The 22,689-nt window shown below is 38.6% G+C and overlaps 1 protein-coding gene across 1 annotated transcript in view; it reads right to left on the bottom strand.

Annotated features, from left to right (window-relative positions):
- Positions 1-1,363: 1,363 nt before the first annotated feature.
- The window catches only part of LOC118142847 (uncharacterized), a 28,591-nt gene continuing 7,265 nt past the window's right edge, over positions 1,364-22,689 (bottom strand). The window contains exons 2-4 of the mRNA XM_035285641.3: positions 16,772-16,897; positions 15,997-16,092; positions 1,364-4,337 (exon numbers count right to left, since the gene is read on the bottom strand). Of these exons, the coding sequence (XP_035141532.1) occupies positions 3,373-4,337; positions 15,997-16,092; positions 16,772-16,897 (1,187 nt within the window). The 3' untranslated portion in view covers positions 1,364-3,372. The remainder of the gene's footprint in view (positions 4,338-15,996; positions 16,093-16,771; positions 16,898-22,689) is intronic.

Below are 22,689 nucleotides of genomic sequence, written 5' to 3' on the forward strand. Positions count from 1 at the left end.
CTTTACTAAAAATCCAAAAGTAGCCGGGGATGGTGGCACACGCTTGTAATCCCAGCTACTCAGGAGGTCGAGGCAGGAGAATGGCTTGAACCCACAAGGAAGAGGCTGTGGTGAGGTGAGATCACACCACTGCACTCCAACTCAGGTAACAGAATGAGACTCTGTCTCAAAAAAAAGATTATTTTAAATATATTTTTAGGACTCAGAAATGTATCAATTTTATTTATACTTTTGTATACTTTTTATTATGACCATAAAAATGACCCTGCAGTCAATAGAAATTCTACATTTTAAAAACTAAAAGTGTGTAACTGAATTTTTTTTTTTCTGAGATGGAGTTTTGCGCTTGTTACCCAGGCTGGAGTGCAATGGCGCGATCTCGGCTCACCGCAACCTCTGCCTCCTGGGTTCAGGCAATTCTCCTGCCTCAGCCTCCTGAGTAGCTGGGATTACAGGCACGCGCCACCATGCCCAGCTAATTTTTTGTATTCTTAGTAGAGACGGGGTTTCACTATGTTGACCAGGATGGTCTCGATCTCTTGACCTCGTGATCCACCCGCCTCGGCCTCCCAAAGTGCTGGGATTACAGGCTTGAGCCACTGCGCCCGGCCAATTGTTTTTAATGAAAGGGATAAATGCGAGATGTGAAGGATACCTCGTTTATCCTAATACTACCATTACTACATATTGTATGCCTGTATCAGAATATGCCTTGGATTATATAAATAAATACATATGTTATGTACCCACAAAATTTAACAAAAAATAATTTGAATTAAAAAAAATCATAAACATTGAATTTAAGGGAACAATATATTTTTTGTTTTTTGTTTTGGAGACGGAGTTTCGCTCTTGTTACCCAGACTAGAGTGCAATGGCACAATCTAGGCTCACTGCAACCTCCGCCTCCTGGGTTCAAGCAATTCTCCTGCCTCAGCCTCCCAAGTAGCTGGGACTACCACCATGCCCAGCTAATTTTTGTATTTTTAGTAGAGACGGTGTTTCACCTTGTTGACCAGGATGGTCTTGATCTCTTGACCTCGCGATCCACCCGTCTCCCAAAGTGCTGGGATTATAGGCGTGAGCCACCACGCCCGGCCGGGAACAACATTTTTTAGCTTATTTGCAGTTTAAAGCAACTGGCAAAAGAGATTACAAGAGCTGTTATTCCATTATGTTACCAGTATCCTATTTAAGTTGCTACCGTCCTTTACCTACACCCTTGAGTAAGGTGGAATAGCTTCAAATTTGTGGCATAATGCTTCACTAAATGCACAATAGTCTCCACATGGTAAAAAGATATGTATATAATCTGCAAAGTTTAAAATGTACTGCACTTTATGACATAAAATCACAATCAGTAAAATGACATACTACTATTTTAATTTTCATTACTTCTAAGTAAAATTAAAACTGTTTTTCTCTCACTATAATACAGAAGAATATTACTCCCAACACCCACCTCACACAACACTCAACAAGTGAACCACAAAGAGCCTCTCAACTTAGATTTCTATTATGCATCTTATATATGAATGTCCTCACTTTAATAAAGTCGTCCATAATGCCCACCTAAGAATCTCTCATACCTTTGATGCAACAATAACTGATCACATGCTGTCACATGTTAACACAATAGGAAGAAACAGCATAAAGTAATTTGAGACTTGAGTTACATCATTAGTTTTTTAAAACTTCCAAAACCTTTTCAAGAAAAAAGTATAGTTGAAATGTAATTATGACTTTCCAAAAAAATCTTTAGGTTATATATATAACTTATGTAACAACTTCAGGTTCAGATTATTTTTTATACTCAGCACTATGATTTAGTGTAATATCTGAAGTGTCAATGCCTTCGTTATTTCTACGTGACTCTGGGATATTTACAGAAACCTAATTTCAAATTAAATACTTTTTATACATATTGCATCTCCAAAAATATATTTTAGTATAAACTTTGTTTTCTGGCCTATAGTTTTGTAATAAAATACTGCTTCATGTTTCTCTAGTACAAAATGCGTACAGTAAGATCTGCAACACTCTGTGACATTTTTCTTCAGAATAAATATGTGTCACTTGAAAGGCTTATGTTTTCTGAAAAATCATTTGATAGTAATTGCACTTAAAATGTTTTATTAAGTATAAACTCTTGACCTGGCACAGTGGCTCATGCCTGCAGTCCCAGCACTTTGGGAGGCTGAGGCAGGTGCATCACAAGGTCAGCAGTTTGAGACCAGCCTTACCAACACGGGGAAACCACATCTATACTAAAAATACAAAAATTAGCCAGGCATGGTAAGGCATGCCTGTAATCTTAGCTACTCAGGAGGCTGAGGCAGGAGAATTGCTAGGATCCAGGAGGCAGATGTTGCAGTGGGCCAAGATCACACCACTGCCCTCTAGCCTGGGAAACAGAGCAAAACTCCATCTCAAAAAAAAATATAAGCTTTTTGATGTTGAGTAAGATATAAGCAGATATTAATGGCTTTTCCATTCTTAATATTTGTACACATTTTCTCAAGTGCAAATGCTTTCCTGTGCAATAAGGTGTGAACACTGCTGAAGTTATGCCACAGGCATGGTGGTTCCCACCTTTAATCCCAGTACTTTGGGAGGCCGAAGCAGGTGGATCAATTGAGGTAAGAAGTTTAAGACTAAGCCTGGCCAACATGGTGAAACCCCATCTCTACTAAAAACACCAAAATCAGCCAGACATTGTGGCAGGTACCTGTAATCCCAGCTACTTGGGGAGGCTGAGGCAGGAGAATCACTTGAACCTGGGAGGTGCAGATTGCAGTTGGCCAAGATCACGCCACTGCACTGTGGCCTGAGTGACAGGGTGAGACCCCATTTAAAAAAAAAAAAAGTTTTGCCACATTCTTTACACTTGGAGTTCCTCAGTCAAAATTATCTTACCTACAATCAAGTGTGGAAACCATTTAAAGGATTTGTCACATTCTTCACATTTCCAGGGTTTTGTACCAGTATGATTACTTTTATGTTTGGAAAGGTCTGAGGTGTTGTTAAAAGCATTGTCACCTCTTTCAGGTTTGCAGAGTTTCTCTCCAGGATGAATTATGTCTGTTAAGAACTGAGGACTTGTAAAAGGCTTTGCTTCATTCTTCACACTTGTACAGTTCATCTCCAGTATTATGTGAGCTAAGGGTTGAGAACTCGTTAAAGCATTCATCACATTCTTCACATTAGCAGGGTTCATTTTCCACGTGAATTTTCATTTTTAGCAAAAGTTGAGGACTGGTTAAAGGCTTTGCCACATTTAACACATTTGTAGGATTTCTCTCCAGTATAAATTATCTTATGTTTAGTAAAGGTTGAGAATTGGTTAAAATTTTTGCCATATTCTTCACACTTTTAGGGTTTCTCTCTACCATGTATTCTCTTATGCATAGTGAGGTTTGAGGACTGGTTAAAGGCTTTGCCACATTCTTCACATTTGTAGGATTTTCCTCCAGTATGAATTATCTTATGTGCAGTGAGGGTTGAGGACAGATTAAAGGCTTTGTGACATTCTTCACATTTGTAGGGTTTCTCTCCAGTATGAATTATCTTATGTGCAGTAAGCTTTGAGGACTCATTAAAGGCTTTGCCACATTCTTCACATTTGTAGGGTTTTCCTTCAGTATGAATTATCTTATGTTTATTAAGGGTTGAGGGAAGGGTAAAGACTTTGTGACATTCTTCACATTTGTAGGGTTTCTCTCCAGTATGAATTCTCTTATGTGTAGTAAGGGTTGAGAAACGGTTAAAGGCTTTGCCACATTTTTCACATTTGTAGGATTTCTCTCCTGTATGAATTCTTTTATGTCTAGTAAGGATTGAAGACTGGTTAAATGCTTTGCCACATTCTTCACATTTGTAGCGTTTCTCTCCAGTATGAATCATCTTATGTGCAGTAAGGTTTGACAACTCATTAAAGGCTTTGCCACATTCTTCATATTTGTAGGGTTTCTCTCCAATTTGAATTCTTTTATGTTGAGTTAGTAGGGAGAGCATGCAAAATGATTTGCCACATTCTTTACAATTGAAAAGTTTCTTTCCTGTATGTCTTATTTTATGTCTATTTGAGTTTGAAAATGTATGACAGACTTCCACATATGTATGACATTGAAACCTTCTGCTCTGAGTAGTTGGCAAACATTGATCAAGTCGACTATAATCTCCTCTGTGCAGTTTACACTCATCCACACTTCTGCAGCCTTTCCTTAATTGTAAGTTATCATCTCCACATTTATTGTATCTCCTCAGTATCACTTTTTGGAAAGAATCTTTTATATTTTGCTCTGGCGAAAGTTCTTTGACAAAGTGAGAACACATAACTAAAAGAAATTAAAACAACAAATTACTCCACTTGCTAGACTCAGATAAATATACTTTACAAATCTAACCTACAAAAGCATACAAATGACATAAGTAAACTAGCATATCAAAACACCACAGGTTCTAATTTCTTCATAAATATATAAATGTAACAAAAACATACTGGTCAAAATACATTTGTAGAAAATTTATAAATAAGTGTGTGCAGTGCCACAGGTGAGCACAATGCAAAGAGCTGGGCAGGATGGCTCAGACCTGTAATCCCAGCACTTTGTGAGGCCAAGGCGGGTGGATCACAAAGTAAGGAGTTCGAGACCAGTCTGACCAACATGGTGAAACCCCGTCTCTACTAAAAATACAAAAATTAGCCAGGCGTGGTGGCGCTAATCCCAGCTTCTCAGGAGGCTGAGGCAGAAGAATCACTTTAACCTGGGAGGTGGAGGTTGCAGTGAGCCGAGATGATGCCACTGCACCCCAGCCTGAGCGAAAGAGCAAGACTATCTTTAAAAAAAAAAGGAAAGGAAAAGTCTATTACATTTACTTCTGCCTTCAGAAGTAAATTGCTAATTTCTGGTTTCTATTTTAAAATACCAGAAAAATATTAGCACATACATTTACATTTCTGGCTTCTAGAGGTCTTACCAGACACTGGTTTCAGTTTCCTATGACATAAAATGCTGAAAGAAATGGGGGTATACTTTGGAATAACAGTTTGAGTCTGCTGAGGCCAAAGATAAATGGGACAGCAGCACAAAGACTGCAGTACTACAGACAGGGAAGAGGTGTAGCCAACGATTACTGACTATTAAAAGAAACATGATCCGAGTGGGCGTTGGACATTCAATTAAAACACGCGCACGCACACACACACACACACACACACATATACAAAAGAAGAAACACGAATAAACTTTCACTTCAAGAAAAACAAAACCAAACCAAAAAACCTCACAAAACTTTAGACAAGATACATTCTAAGAACATGTTTGAGAGACTTACAGAATCTCTAGCCAAGACAATTTGTTTCAGACTATGCCAGGACAAAGCTGTATTACAGACTGTGACAGATAACTTGTTTTTAATTTCCAAATCTCAATCAGATTACAATGTATACAGAGTATTAGGGCAGCATGGGCCCATCAAAAACATAATCCAATGTTCAGAAAGCAATCACAAAAAATGATACAAATACGAAGAAGCTCAACAAACAAACAGGGACACACACACGAGGTATCTGTATCAAACTCATATAAAAGAGCAATTTCAAAAGTCACAGACAAGAAGAAAATCTCAGGAGTGGCAAGACAAAAGTGACGTGTCATTTACAAGCTTAGTCTTATAAAACCAGTGAATTTGTGAACAAGACTTTTGCAGGCCAGAAGGCCTGACTGTGTCACATAGTCAAAGTCCTGGGAAAAAAAAAACAACTGCGGTGAACTGCGAAAAATAGCATCAGCAAAACTGTCCTAACAAATAAAAAGTAGAAGACACTCCAAATAATGAAATCCTGAGAAAGTATATTGGCACTGCGTATGTCCTATATATCAAAGGTGCTGAAAGCAGTTCCTTCCACTGAAAATAACACGATGCAATAAAACAACACATAATCATATATAAATACTAACTTTGGGGAAAGATATGCACATACCCAATAATAGAATTTCATAACATTACCATAATGGTGCAGAAAACATTTTTAATTTTTCTCTAAAAGTTGAAAGATAAATGCACAGAAATTATACAAACATATATTAATGAATATACAACATAAAACGATATAATTAGCTACATCGATAACAAAGTTAAGAGCAAATACAATGAGGAAGAATTTCTGTATGCAACTTGAGTTTAATTTTTACCAGATTAAAATATATAGCTGTATCTTTTAAGTTTTATGTAATCCCCAAGGTACCAGAAAGGAAATATCTGTATAGATACATAAAAGAAAATAAGAAATAAAAGCATATCAATACAAAAATCAAAAAGACAGAAAAAGAGAAAATGAAGGACAGAGATAAAAGAATAAAATACAATTAATAGAATAATATTAGTCTTTCTCCTTTAGAAAATTATTTAAATATATATAAAATTAATTTTCCAATCAAGATACATACTTTCAATAAAGGCATTTATTTGAAAAATTTAAAAATCAAAATCCAACTTGCCTTTCTACAAAGAGGCAGTTGAGATCTAATAATAAAAAAACAACTGAAAGTGGCAAGATGGAAGTAGACATAGCATGCAAATACTAACCAAAGGAGAGCAGAAGAGGTCAAAATAACGTTAGACAAGCTATATGTTAAGTCAAAAACTGTCATATTTTATATGTACTTGAAACCAACTGTACCTGAAGACAAAACTCCAAAGGGACAAAAAAGAACATTAAATAATAACAGATTACTTTACTGGGATCCTATAACAAATTTGTGTGCATGTGTGTGTATCTCATTAGTGTGTTGTGTGTGTGTGTGTGTATCTCATTAGTGTGTGTGTGTGTGTGTATCTCATTAGTGTGTGTGTGTGTATCTCATTAGTGTGTTGTGTGTGTGTGTATCTCATTAGTGTGTGTGTGTGTGTGTGTATCTCATTAGTGTGTTGTGTGTGTGTGTATCTCATTAGTGTGTGTGTGCGCGCGCGCGTGTATGTGTGTGTGTGTATCTCATTAGTGTGTGTGTGTGCGCGCGCGTGTATGTGTGTGTGTGTATCTCATTAGTGTGTGTGTGTGTGTATCTCATTAGTGTGTGTGTGTGTGTATCTCATTAGTGTGTGTGTGTGCGCGCGCGCGTGTATGTGTGTGTGTGTATCTCATTAGTGTGTGTGTGTGTGTGTATCTCATTAGTGTGTGTGTGTATCTCATTAGTGTGTGTGTGTGCGCGCGCGCGTGTATGTGTGTGTGTGTATCTCATTAGTGTGTGTGTGTGTGTATCTCATTAGTGTGTTGTGTGTGTGTGTGTATCTCATTAGTGTGTGTGTGTGTGTATCTCATTAGTGTGTTGTGTGTGTGTGTGTATCTCATTAGTGTGTGTGTGCGCGCGCGCGTGTATGTGTGTGTGTATCTCATTAGTGTGTGTGTGTGCGCGCGCGTGTATGTGTGTGTGTGTATCTCATTAGTGTGTGTGTGTGTGTGTATCTCATTAGTGTGTGTGTGTGTATCTCATTAGTGTGTGTGTGCGCGCGCGCGTGTATGTGTGTGTGTGTATCTCATTAGTGTGTGTGTGTGTGTGTATCTCATTAGTGTGTGTGTGTGTATCTCATTAGTGTGTGTGTGTGTATCTCATTAGTGTGTGTGTGTGTATCTCATTAGTGTGTGTGTGTGTGTATCTCATTAGTGTGTGTGTGTGTATCTCATTAGTGTGTGTGTGTGTGTATCTCATTAGTGTGTGTGTGTGTATCTCATTAGTGTGTGTGTGTGTATCTCATTAGTGTGTGTGTGTGTATCTCATTAGGGTTCCTAACAAATAAAGCAAATACTGACAAAATTGAAGAAGCACATAGAGAGCAATATAATTATACTAGGATATTTCAATACTCCACTTTTTGTAATAACAATAAAATGAGACAGAATATTAGTAAGGAAACAGAGGACTTCAAGGCAATTATTTCCAACAACATCAGGATATACACCCTTCTCAATAGCTCATACAATATTCTCCTTGACAGATCATTTGTTAAGCAAAAACATAAATTAAAAAGTCTTAACTAAATTTTTTAAACTGAAATCTTACGGATTACCTTCTATGACCAAAATGGAATAAGAATATAAAATAATAATAGAAAAAGCTGATAATTTTGCAAATATATAGAAATTAAGGTACACACTCTTGAGCGTGCTCTTGTTCAAAGGTTAAAATGATTACTATTGTAAAACTGTCCATACTACTCCATGTAATCTACAAATTTAATGCAGTGTTTTCCAAAACTGTCACTGCATTTTTGAAGAGATCGAAACAGCAACCCAAAGAGCACAGGGAATCTCAAGAGACAACAACGTGCACAAAAATCTTCAAAAAGAGGAACAATGTCAGCGGCATTACAGTCCCTAATTTCAAAACACATTAAAAAGCTACAGAATGAAGACAAATTGGTAGGACTATCAAGGTGGAAAGGTGGACTAATCAAATTGAATGCAGGCCACAGATAAACTTTTACAGGCATAGTGATGTAAAGAATGACTTGCATATCCGTAATTATTGCAGCGTTGTTACTAAAGCCGATAGGAGATGCAAGCAAAGGTCACCGAATTATTCAGTATATATAATTTGAGATATAGAAATACTAAAATATCACCCAAGTTTTAAAACACAGGAAATATTCTAACAACTATAAAGTTAAAACTCAGTGACATTATGCAAAATAAAATGAGCCAGCCAGTGCAGGTTTTGAGAACATGAACATCCAAATCACATTATAGACAAACAAGGCTTAACAGACTCATACAAACCTTTCCAGTCAAAAGCAAGAGATTCTCTCCAATAAAAAGCACAGTATTATAATTTGCACCTGGTGTATTCTGTTAGGACATATACCAAGTCTCATAAAATTTAGGAATACCAGCTGGCTGCGGTGGCTCACGTCAATAATCTCAATATTTTGGCAGACCAAGGTAGGAGGATCACTTGGGGCCAGAAGTTTGAGACCAACCTGGGCAACATAGTGAAACTCTGTCCCTACAATAATCAAAAAATTAGCCAGACATGGTAGTGCATGTCTGTAGTTTCAGCTATTTGGGAGGATGAGGTAGAAGAATCACCTGAGCCCAGGAGGCTGAGGATGCATTGATCCAATATCATGCCACTGCACTCCCTTGGGGCAGGATCTCACCCTGGGTGACAGAGTCCCAAAACAACAACAAATTTAAGATCAAAATGATTTAGTTTTCTAAGAAAAACTGAATGAAACTAGAAATTAAGAGCAAATGTAAAACTGGCAGATCAAAAAATATATAAAAATTAAACACGCTCTTCAACATTTTCTTGCTCAGGGGTCAAAAAATTTAATTTTTCAGAGACGTCAATACAAATTACCACAGTGAACAAATTCAATATAATCTCTATAACAATCTCAAGAGCATAGATTTTCTTTTTACAGAAAAAATGTTTAGAATTTTAAAATTTGATTTGAAACTATAGCCAAACACCCATATAAAGGAACAAAGAGGGCCAGATGTGGTGGCTCATGCCTGTAATTGCCAGCACTTTGGGAGGCTGAGATGGGTGGATCACTTGAGGTCAGGAGTTTGAGACCAGCCTGGCCAACAAGGAGAAACCCAACTCTACTAAAAATATAAAAATTAACCAGGTGTGGTGGTGGGTGTGTGTAATCCCAGCTACTCATGAGGCTGAGGTAGGAGAATCATCCCAGGAGGCAGAGCTGAGATCGTACCAAAAAAAAAAAAAAAAAAGGAACATAGAGGCATTATACTTTCTAATTTCAAAACATATTAAAAGTTACAATAACAAAAACAATGTGGTACAGACACAAAGACAGATAAACAGATGAAAGAGTAGACTGGAGAACCTACAAATGGACTCTTCTGTATATGATCAAATCACCTTCCACAGAGTTGCCATGAACACAGAATAGAGAAAAGATACCCTCTTCAAAAAATAATGTGGAGCCTGGCAAACATGATAAAACCTGTCTCTACCAAAAATACAAAAATTAGCGAGGTATGGTGGTGGATGCCTACAATCCCAGCTGCTTGGGAGGCGGAGGCAGGAGAATTGCTTGAGCCAGGGAGGCAGAGGTTGCAGTGAGCCAAGATAGCACCACTGCACTGCAGCCTGGGCAACAGAGCAAGACTCTGTCTCAATTTAAAAAAAACAAAACAAAACAAAAAAATGAAACACTTAACTGCAGTATAAATCAAAATTTTTGCACATCAAAGAAAATATTCAATAGGTGACAGTGCCTCTTAGGACACTGGTAAAAATAAGAAGATAAAAATAATTAAAAAAATAAAATAAAGGACATTGGTAAAAATATTTGCAAATCACATGTGATAGGAGTTAATATTCAGAATATATGAACAATTCTTTAAACAATACAGTTGAATAATAACTTGTTTTAGAAATAGCAATACTTGTCTAATTTTTATCAAAAAAGATACACAAAGGCTGGACGCAATGGCTCATGCCTGTAATCCTAGCACTTTGGGAGGCTAACGTGGTTGGATCACACGAGGTCAGTAGTTCAAGACTAGCCTGGCCAACATGGTGAAACCCTGTCTCTAAGAAAAACAAATTAGCTGAGCATGGTGGTGGCGCCTGTAATCCCAGCTACTTGGGAGGCTGAGGCAGGAGAATCACTTGAACCTGGGAGGCAGAGGTTGCAGTGAGCCAAGATTGTGCCATTTGCACTCCAGAATGGGTGAGAAGAGCAAAACTCCATCTCAAAAAAAAAAGAAAAGAAAAGAAAGTAGAAGAGTGTGTTTGTCAAGGGCTGCACAGAGGGTAAAATGGGTATTGAGTTTTAATTTCACAAGATGTTTAAATTCTAGAATTCTTTTGCATAACGATGTGGTATACTTAACATGTCTGAAATGTACAGCTTTTTTTCAGACAAGGTCTCACTCTGTCACCCAAGCTGGAATGCAGTGGCACAATTATGTTTCACTTTAGTCTCAAACTCTTAGTCTCAAATAATCCTCCCCACTCAATCTGCCAAGTAGCTGGAACAATAGGTGCACACCACCATGCCTGGCTATTATTAACCTTTTTTGGTAAAGAGAAAATCTTTATATCTTTCCCAAGCTGGTCTCCACATTTTGGGCTTAAGAGATTCTCCTGTCTTAGCCTCCCCAAATCCAAGAATTACAAATGTGAGCCACCACCATGCTGGGGCCTAAAATGTACACTTCAGTAGATTTAAGATGGTAAATTTTATGTGTTTTTACAACAATCAAGTTTTAAAAATAAAAGCAAAAAAATACAGAAGTATAAATCTTTTAAAAATTACCTTCAAATCACTAAAGTGTTTCTCCTACACAAGGAAATATATATTCATCATTAATCACATGGTGAAAATAAGACTATTCCATGACTACTCACTTCGACAAGACAAACTACCACTGAAAATCAGCTATGAAAAACTACTGGCCGGGCGCGGCGGCTCATGCCTGTAATCCCAGCAGTTTGGGAGGCAGAGGCCAGTGGATCACGAGATCAAGAGATTGAGACCATCCTGGTCAACATGGTGAAACCCCGTCTCTACTAAAAACGATACAAAAAATTAGCTGGGCATGGTGGCGTGTGCCTGTAATCTCAGCTACTCAGGAGGCTGAGGCAGGAGAATTGCCTGAACCCAGGAGGCGGAGGTTGCGGTGAGCCGAGATCGTGCCATTGCACTCCAGCCTGGGTAACAAGAGCGAAACTCCATCTCAAAAAAAAAAAAAAAGAAAAAATACATATATAATAAGCTATAACCAAAATTGTGGTTATATTTATAGGTAAACATACACAGATATATAATCTGATGGTGATAGATGTATGGCTAATTTCTCTCTTAATTAAACCCCACATTGACTTAAAGTGTACAAAGAGAATTGCAAATTGTCTAAAATTATATAAGTAAAACCAAAAAGCACAATAAATGGATGCTAGGAAGCCTACACTGAAGAAACACACTAATACAGAACTGCAAAACAGTAACAAATGCTTACTCATAAAATCTGGTATGCAACATTAATGAAGGCACCATTAAAAAACTCTGTCCAGATAACTACAATATTTGACTGTAACTGCATACTCATGGAAGGCATTGAGTCATTGGCATAAACTGTGTAACAGCGACATTTCAGAGAAAATGCAGTATATTCGTAAACAGAAGATTCTGATGAGAAACTTTTTAACAAATACGCATTAAAAAGAAACTGGAGTTGATTTTTGTGTTTCAAATATGTGCTATTCTTACACAAAATGAAACTGCTGTAATCCAACTTTAGAAGCAAATAGCCTTACACACACACACACACACACACACGCACACACACACACACGCACACACACACACACGCACACACGCACACACGCACACACACACACGCAAAATAGGGTTAGACCCTCTGATATATATAACAAATATTTAGAAATGAAGTATGCTCTTATTTAGGTATAGGCTAAAGAAAGTAAATGCAAACTCTATAATTCTTTCTTTGCCTTCAGAAACAAATTTATAAGTAACTATTTTAGTAAATGTGGAGGGCCTACTAACTATCTAATTTACTTCAAACATAACATACATTCTGGCATGTTGTCATAAATGTCTGAATCTAAAATTACAGACAAATTTGAAATAGAAAATAAAAAGTAAAAGCATATAGGGAGAGTGACATCAGTAAGACGGAGAAATAAGTTACCCTATTTTCTTATCCCTCCACAGCCATCCCTGACAAAAATGCCTTTATGAGAATCAGGCCTCATGGCTTGAACCTGTAACGACAGCTACATGGTACATTAAGGTTGGAGAAGTGCTTCAGGCCAGGATTTTGAGCTCAGCCTGGGTTATGTAGCAAGACTCCATCTCCAAAATGAGTACCTTTCAGAGAGCTTTGTGATCCAGGAAGGGAGTTGTGAAACAGCTAAAGCTCAAGACTGAGGAGTGTTTCTTTTCAGAAGGCAGACCCTCATTCAGGTAGCGTGCCACAAGACCCCTGTTCTTGGCGACAGACCAGAAAATGGCTCACCTGATTTGGTCCCGCTGAGAATTCTGCTTACTCTGTAATCATCCCAAACATCTCCCAGCCACACTCTGGGAGAGGTCCTATTCTTCCAGAAACCTGGAGGAAGACAATCATTTATAGCCATGCAGGCAGGCCTGCAGACCTTGGTCTTTATGTGGTCTCTGAAGCAGTTCGATTACTTTGTTCCAGCTCTCTGAGCCACAGTTCATGGCCAGTTCTGCTTCCGTAGATATTCACACAATGACCCAGAGAAATGTTCCCTGCTACTCAGTGAAAGCCATACTCATCCACATCCCAAATAAGGCCCACCATATGCAGACCCGACTGCAAAGTCATGGTGGCTCACACCTGTAATCCCAGCACTTTGGGAGGCTGAGGCGGGTAGATCACCTGAGGTCGGAAGTTCAAGACCAACCTGACCAACATGGAGAAACCCCGACTCTACTAAAAACACAAAATTAGCCGGGCATGGTGGTGCATGCCTATAATCCCAGCTACTCGGGAGGATGAGGCAGGAGAATCGCTTGAACCCAGGAGGCAAAGGTTGCGGTGAGCCAAGATCATGCCATTGTACTCCAGCCTGGACAACAAGAGCAAAATTCTGTCTCAAAACAACAACAACAACAACAACAAACCTATCCTGGTATCTGCCCTATAGCGCAAAATCCTAAAGGACATTCAGTCTGTCCAAAAATAAAATGGGAATTACAACCCAAGCCTCTGTTACAAGCCAACTAAAGGTGGACCCTAGTGAACGCCCAGCAGCCTTGTGACCAAGCCACAACCCCACTTCACTACAAATTCAGAGGACATCCCATCACTCTGGAACTCAATCAAAGATCTTTACCTCCAGAAACCAGTTTATAAAACTTGAAGAGGTTTGCTTCTTCGGATTTACAGACACCAATGCAAAACTATATTGTGCCCATTGTCAATGCTTCTATTTTAACATTGCACTGAAAGTATATGGCAGAAGTAAAAAAAAAAAAAAAAAGTCACTGAAACTGAAGACAGCCAGGTGTGGTGGCTCATGCCTGTAATCCCAGCACTTTGGGAGACCGAGGTGGGTGGATCACAAGGTCAGGAGTTCAAGACCAGCCTGGCCAAGATAATGAAGCCCTGTCTCTACTGAAAATACAAAAATTAGCAGGGAATCCAGCTATTTGGGAGGCAGAGGCAGGAGAATCGTTTGAACCTGAGAGATGGAGGTTGCAGTAAGCTGAGATCATGCCACTGCACTCCAGCATGGGTGACAGAGCAAGACTCAATCTCAAAAAAAAAATGAAGACAAAATAGTAAAAAGTTGCTGTTTATACATCATATAACCTTACATTTTAAAAACCACAAACGGCACTGGGTGCAATGGCTCACACCTGTAATCCCAGCACTTTGGGAGGCTGAGGCGGGTGGATCATTTGAGGTCAGGAGTTTGAAATCACCCTGGCCAACATGGTGAAACCCTGTCTCTACTAAAAATACAAAAGTTAGCCAGGCATGGTGGTCCACGCCTGTAATCCCAGCTATTCAGGAAGGTAAGGCAGGAGAATTAGTTGAACTCAGAATGTAGAGGTGGCATTGATCCAAGATCGCACCACTGTACTCCGGCCTGGGTAACAGAGCCAGACTTCATCTCAAAAGAAACAAACAAACAAACAAAGCCATAAACAGTACATTAAAACCTGTCTAAATTAATAAATGCATTCAATAAATTAGCAAAATATAAAATTAACATACAAGTTATGGTTTCATACATTAAAATAAACTGATAAAATAGAAAAAAGAAATCTTATTTATAATATCATTAAAATAATACATTTCTGAAAACAAATTTATCCAAGGATGTAAAAAATCTTTACAACCAATGATATATCAATGAAAGAAATTAGAAAGGACATAAATTTAAAAACATTTTATATCTATGAATTGAAAGAATAAATACTGTTAAAGTGCCATATTATTCAAAGTGATCTCTAGATTGAATACACTTTTTTGAGTCATAACGTCTTATGAAAAAAAACAAAAGAAAATAAATTTAAAAATTAAAGCAAAAAGATTCAATAAACTCCCAATCAAAACTTCAATGATTTTTTTTTCACAGTAATGAAAAACACAATTCTAAAATTTACATGAAACTACAATACATTTTGAATAACCAAAGCAATCTTGAGGAAAAATAAAAATAGAAGAACATCATACTTTAAAATTTCGAACTATATTTCAAGACTATAGTAATGAAGACGGGATGGATTGTGCAGAAAAACCACCACGAAAAAATAGAACAGAAACCACATGTTTCAGACATAACACAAAAAGAAAACATAAAAGATAGTTTAACATAGAGTTACTCAAAATTATGCAGCTATTTGTGCCTACCCAAAAACAATGGAAAAGGAGTCAGATGGTACAGTCTGTTACATGCCATGAAGAGGACTTTGGCTCTCACTTAAGCTTTAAAAGAGATCAGAGGGGAAAGCAGAATCCTCAAAGAATTTAAAAACGTAAGATGAGGAGGGGCATGGTGGCTCATGCCTGCAATCCCAGCACTTTGAGAGGCTGAGGCAGGCAGATCATGAGGTCAAGAGATTGAGACCATCCTGGCCAACATGGTGAAACCCCATCTCTATTAGAAATACAAAAATTAGCTGGGCATGGTGGCACGCACCTATAGTCTCAGCTACCAGAGAGGATGAGGCAGGAGAATTGCTTGAACCTGGGAGGCAGAGCTTGCAGTGAGCCGAGATTGCATCACTGCACTCCAGCCTGGGTGACAAGAGCAAAACTCTATCTCAAAAAAAAAAAAAAAAAAAAGCAAGAAATGGAAGATGCCACTATGTGAAAGGAAAATTTTTAAAAACAACCCAGCTTTACAGAAATTATTTGTTTTGAAACACATCTTCCCAAGTTAATTTTTAAAGACGCTTTCTCCTTGACCTTGGGACCTCTCAATGGTGTCATCTGCTGTGTTCACTCTCACCTACCTGGGGGTTCATCCACCATTTCATGTTGCTTCATATTCCAGGGCTCTTTTTCTTTCTCCAGACAGGTAATTAGGTCTGGCTTAGAGACAATAAAACCTGTTTTATTAAAAATAAATAATATGAATCTTGCTCATCTTCTGTAGTTACCAACTAAATAATGTGCTCAATAAAGAGGATGTAATGGAATATTCTAGTAAGTTAATCCCAAAACAATAATTTATATCAGAAATTTCTAAATATTTACAAACTATTTTCAATTTGTAGGTACTTAATTTCACTACCCAGTACTAAGGAATCAGAAATTGATGGTGGCAATTAGATTTTAAAGTGTGGGCAACAATATTTAAGCCACAAAATTTCTGGAATTAATATTTAATCCAGCCCAGGTACGGTGGCTCACGCCTGTAATCCTAGCACTTTGGGAGGCTGAGGCGGGTGGATTGCTTGAGGTCAGGAGTTGGAGACCAGCCCGGCCAACATGGTAGAACCCCATCTCTATAAAAAACAATAAAAATTTTTTTAAATTAAAAAATAAATAAATAAAACATGAATCCAGAGTGAAGGATACACATCATCTCAGGAATGTGGAAAGTTAAGGTCAAAATGAAACATCTTGAAGAAATTCTCTTCTACATGGATTAACTCCCAAGATTTTCTTGAAAACAAGGATACGAAACTCATTTATGCAAAGCATACTTTACCAAAACACATTCTACAAAAAGGAGAAGTAAGCCTTTAGGATATATTGGGAATGGTGTATTGAGGTTATCCTCACCGAGGAAGACCAGGTTTCTGTAGTTCTCTAACATCACATTTTTATATAAATTCTGCTGTGCTTTGTCCAGGCATTCCACTCCTCCAGAGAGAATTCCATAGCCACATCTGTAAATGTCAACGATGCCTGAAAAACACACAAACACACATATTTACCAAGTGGCCATGGGCAGAATTTTAAATTTGACTCAAGGTGAAATGAAAGAGCAAAGAGAACTGGTTCTAACTCATAGGACTGCCTAAAATTTTCCAATAAAATGAATTTCAAAACAGAAATATCCTCTCTGGGAAAACAGAGTGGCATAAAATCTACAATATCAGTGCTTTTCTGTTCTCCTGAATAATAAAGTATAAAATCAGGGGCATAAACACAAACGTACATTTTTGAGTGCTACATTTACATTCTAAAGAACGAGTTGTGTGTATTATTCAGATCAAAAGGATGTTAAGTTAGAAGGTACCTCTTAAATTTTAATGTAATAAACTTGAGATCGTGTTAATGCAGATACTTTTTTCAGAAAATCAGAAATAAAGTCTGAGTTGCTGAATTTCTAACAAGCTCACCATTAATGCCAACGTTTTTGCCTCAAAAAGAAGATTTTGTCAAAAACACTAAGTAAAAGAGCCTGTGTTTTTCCCAGTTTTTCTGGCCTATAATCAAAGATGAGAGCTTTCACTTTCCTAACACAGATACATGCAAAGTAAACCTCAGAAAGAAGGGCAGCTTCCAGATTAAATATGATAATTTAGCACATCAGCTGCAAAAAGATACTTAATAATAAAGAGGAAAATAATTAACTCTATAGTAAAAAAAAAAATCTGTCCGAGAGTCTTTAACCAAGTGAATCGTTAACATCAAGTGCACTAGAACCAATTTTCATGATGTGCTGATACACACAGGACACAGCATCACTGCTGAAATGTTGCCATCCTGAAAGTTAATTATAGTCTGCATTTAACCAGGCAGAAGCATGAGTTTATGCAAAGTTTAAGATACAGATATCTTCCATGTTCTGTAACTTTTAATACTGATATTAAGTAATCTTTCTTTAGCACCCTGTACAGCAAGTATCTTCCAATTTTTTTAATTTAAGTTCTGGGGTACATGTGCAGATCTTGCAGGATTATTACATAGGTATACACATGCCATGGTGCTTTGCTGCCTCCATCCCCCATCACCTCCATTAGGTATTTCTCCTAATGTTATCCCTCTCCAATCTCCCCACCCCCTGCTATCCCTCCCCGAGCCTCCCATCCCCCAACAGACCCAAGTGTGTGATGTTCCCCTCCCTGTGTGCACATCAGAATGGTGATCATCAAAAAATCTGGAGACCACAGATGCTGGAGAGGATGTGGAGAAATAGGAACACTTTTACACTGTTGGTGGGAGTGTAAATTAGTTCAACCATTGTCGAAGACAGTGTGGCAATTCCTCAAGGACCTAGAAACAGAAATTCCATTTGACCCAGCAATCCCATTACTGGGTATATACACAAAGGATTATAAATCATCCTAATTTTTAAAAATAACTTTATGGGAATAAGTGCCATCCTGTTTAAATAAGCATTTTTTATATCCTGTTCTGCACAGAGCTAATGGAGAACACAGATGGAACCTCCACATTATATGTTCTCCATTTTCACTAAGGATGGACCCCTAATTTCCTCAACAGAAATCATGAGTTGCTACATCTTCCTATGGTCCACAACCACAAAGGGAACAATTTTAATATTGCAGATTATAAATTTGTGGTGAAAATTCTGCAGGGCATATAAGAAACCAAGACGTAGAGAACGGAGAAAAGGCTCTGGTGTACAGGAAAGAAATATTTTGCAGAGACCCTTGGATATTACATGAATTTTTAAAAGCTGTTAAACTCATGAGGGAGGAAAAACACAAGAAAAGAAGCAAAGGCTTGCCAATTACTAAGCGCATGGCAGTCCAGGAAGCAGAGAGGACACAGCTCTTGATCTGAGATACGCTTAGCTAAAGGAAAGGCCATTTTTTTCCTTATTTCTCCCCCTTCTCTGGATTCCTGCTCAGATGAGATTCTTAATGAATTACATCTGCATCTTGAAAAAATGCCTTTAAAGGTTTCAGCACTGCCTGTTTGTTCTTTATAACAAAAGGGATTCAGGAACAATAAGCTGCTCCATGGGAGCAAAAATATAAATTTCTCTTTTCCTGTTCTCAGGTAACCTCCCCTGCCACAAGCACCAGCAATTTCTGCTATAGTAATGGAAATATGGGCCACTCTGCCCTGTCCCTACCAAAGCTGAACAGAAAAAGGCCCTGTAACCACCCTTTAGTGCAAAGGTGAAATTTAACTCTCATGAATGTATTTTGAAGCCCTCATACCTGATTCTGGCCTCACCTTAGAGTCACATGAGGCACTTCATTAAAACAACATGGATGCTTCCACCCAGAATAATAAACAGAATCCATGGAAAAGGGTACAAGTAAGTAGATGTAGGGAACCAGTCCCACATCCCACCAGGGGGTACCTCAAGTTCAGTGGCAACAAAGGACTGAGAAAAAGACAGATTAAGAATGAAAGTGGGACCAGGGGACCATCACTTGTAATGGAGGCAGTGAAGGCCCCGAGCTCTGGTTTCCACAGTGTTTATTGAACACAATCACTTTTATCTGTAGTGCAGGTGGCAGGGTGACTCCGTGAAGGGAGGCTGTGTATCAAACAGAATTGATAGCAGTGGCGGTTTATGTGAGTTTCTCAAGAACTAAAATCATATGCTTATCTATAGTGCAGCTGGTGGGAGTGGGCTTAGCAAGCAGCCTACATGCCTGGTTACATTACAGTGCTTCAAGGAGTGTTATGTCCTTGGGCACAGTGTTTAGAGTATCAGAGCTTAGGTCACTCTGTTCCTGGGAACATGCTGGCATAGGGAGGCCTTCCTCCCCAGAGGTCTCTGCGGCCTTCTGCAGTTCATTGTTTCTGATTTCTTTTATCCATTACTTATGCCTAGTTTATTTAGGCACACTGTGAACCGTTCCTCCACTGCTGCTTCCCCCAACAAGTAGAGATTTCTGCAAACTGTCCATGTAATCCTAATCAGAAATCTGGGCTGTGGTGGGCACAGCGACTCACACCTGAAATCCCAGCACTTTGGGAGGCTGAGGAAGGCAGACCACAAGGTCAGGAGATCGAGACCAACCTGGCCAACATGGTGAAACCCTGTCTCTACTAAAAATATAAAAACTAGCTGCGCATGGCAGCACGTCCCTGTAGTCCTGGCTGCTTGGGAGGCAGAGGTTGCAGTGAGCCAAGATTGCGCCACTGCACTCCAGCCTGGTGACAGAGCTAGACTCCAACTCAAAAAAAAAAATCTGGGCTGATAACATTTAGCTAAGCATTGCCTCTCAAACTTTAGTAAGCTTAAAAATAACTTGGTTAAAAAATAAATAAATAAAAATAACCTGGTAATTTTGACCCCATTCTACATATTGTAATTCATACAAGGGATCTAAAATGGGTGTTTTAAACCAGTCTCCATCAATGCTGATATTGCTCCCCCTGGGCTCATTATTGGCACTAGTTAGAGAAGCAGGCACAGCACAGAGTCTCTTATACTCAGCACTCTTGTCACAACATAAATACTTCTAGGACAAATGAAGACAACTTTTATTTCCATCCTAAAGTATCATATTCTTTGCTGACTCTTTAAAATTAATAGAATAACCAGAAGGCAGCAAAGTCTGAATGAGTCTGCATCATAAACCTGTGCACATGTACTAATGCAATAATTATTATACAGATACTATGTGCTCAAGAGTATGTTACAGGCCGGGCGCGGTGGCTCAAGCCTGTAATCCCAGCACTTTGGGAGGCCGAGGCGGGTGGATCACGAGGTCAAGAGATGGGAGACCATCCTGGTCAACATGGTGAAACCCCAGCTCTACTAAAAATATAAAAAATTAGCTGGGCATGGTGGCGTGTGCCTGTAATCCCAGCTACTCAGGAGGCTGAGGCAGGAGAATTGCTTGAACCCGGGAGGCAGAGGTTGCGGTGAGCCGAGATCGCGCCATTGCACTCCAGCCTGGGTAACAAGAGTGAAACTCCGTCTCAAAAAAAAAAAAGGGGGTATGTTACAGAGCATTGTGCTGGGAATAACACATTATGGGATTTAATCCTCATAACACCCGAGAGCTGGTACTAAGTGCTTAATAATTCCCAAAATTTAGAAAAAGGTCCAGTATTTTTATTTCTTCTGTTTCTGTCATCAATTTCTTTAAAAACTGTATAGTATAGGGAGCCACCATGGCTCAGGCTAGTTGTCCTGGCGCTTGAGGAGGTGAGGCTACACGTTCAAGGCTAGCCTAGGCAACCTAAGAACCATTCATTAAAATAAATAAATCAATAACTGTATAGAATAAAAGCTAAAGATACAAGATGGGAGAAAAAAAGAGTTTTAATGTAGTTTTGAGAAATTTTATTGTGTTTAATTTTTTGTGACTTGTGTAGCAACTAGTGGATCTGCAGGACCAGAAAACAACTTACTAAATGGAATGTCTCTGCAAGCACTGGTTTTAATAGAAAACTAAAAACTTAAGACCCTAAAATACATACTTTTTTCCACTTATCTGCTTTAGGGTTAAGAAAACATGAGCACAAGCTCTAGAGAGGAAACAGGATTCACCAGCCAAAACTCTGATCTCTTCTCATCAGTTATGTGACACAAGGCTCCAGAGTGGGGACAGATCTAAATAAGGCCTCCAAAAAGGGTGAACTGAACAGAACTGGGGCAGGGAGGGGACCCTTTTTTGAATTCTGCTCTCTAGGCCAATGAAAGCACTACCAGTTCCATTTTTCTTAAGCTTACCTAAGAAAAACTTAAATCTCAGACTTTGTATAATTTTTACAACTGCCCCCTCAATTTCATAACATACACTATTAAGCAATTTAAACAAATCTCTTACTGATTTCTAGGGTAATTTTATTATAAGTTAAATATGTATTCTTAGCAAGGTAAAAGAAATAGAAATAACAATAAAAGCTCTCCATCTGTAAACAGCCCTTCAGGTGATGACATCAGAAGTCACGACAATATAAAGAACCTGGCCCCAGAAAAGCCCAAGATCTTTGTGCACCCATCTATTCATTCTATAACTATATGATGCTTAATCGCCAGTTCTAGTCTAGGCTAAAAGTTCCTAAATGGCAGAGACCAAGACTGCTTCACCTATTTTTCTGTGGTCATATGAAATGGAACCAACTAGTTTATTTGTTCGAGTCCCAGACCTCCTCCTCATTTTTCACCCAAGACTAGAAAACTGGAGCAACTGTTATCTGCGTAGCAACCAAAGACATCTCTTGTATCAAGGGAGAAACAAACACAGGATGACTCATTTCTCTTATGTTGAGACAGAAGCAGACTTAACAACTTGTCAGCCTGATACAGTTCTGCTCTAGACATCCTCAAATGTCTCAAAGATGCCTCCATGACTGTGAGAGGATTCCAAGTGACTCTGGGCTGATGGCCCAATGATAAGCCAGGAAAGAGAGACTCAGGCTGATTCTAAATACAAAATGACACTGCCCTGGTGGAGCTCCAGAACCTGGATTATCTGTCCTGATCAGATAAGAAGATTATCTAACTCTTAGATAAGAAAAAAGATAAGAATATTACAGTATCGCATTTTACAGGTAGGTATAGTATACTTGTATTTATGGCTCTGGATACATTGTGGCCTTGATCTCTCATTCCTAAGATGCAGATTTTGCCATCAAATTCTATTTACACTGGGAGCCTTTCACATAATTGCAGCAGGTCACTGGACAAGATCTGAAAAGCTCAAAGAGCCACAGTTTATTTTATTTTATTTTTTGAGATGGAGTTTCGCTCTTGTTACCTAGGCTGGAGTGCAATGGTGCAATCTCAGCTCACCGCAGCCTCCGCCTCC

This window comes from Callithrix jacchus, chromosome 22 (genome assembly GCF_049354715.1).
Source record: "Callithrix jacchus isolate 240 chromosome 22, calJac240_pri, whole genome shotgun sequence".
NCBI classification, from domain to species: domain Eukaryota; kingdom Metazoa; phylum Chordata; class Mammalia; order Primates; family Cebidae; genus Callithrix; species Callithrix jacchus.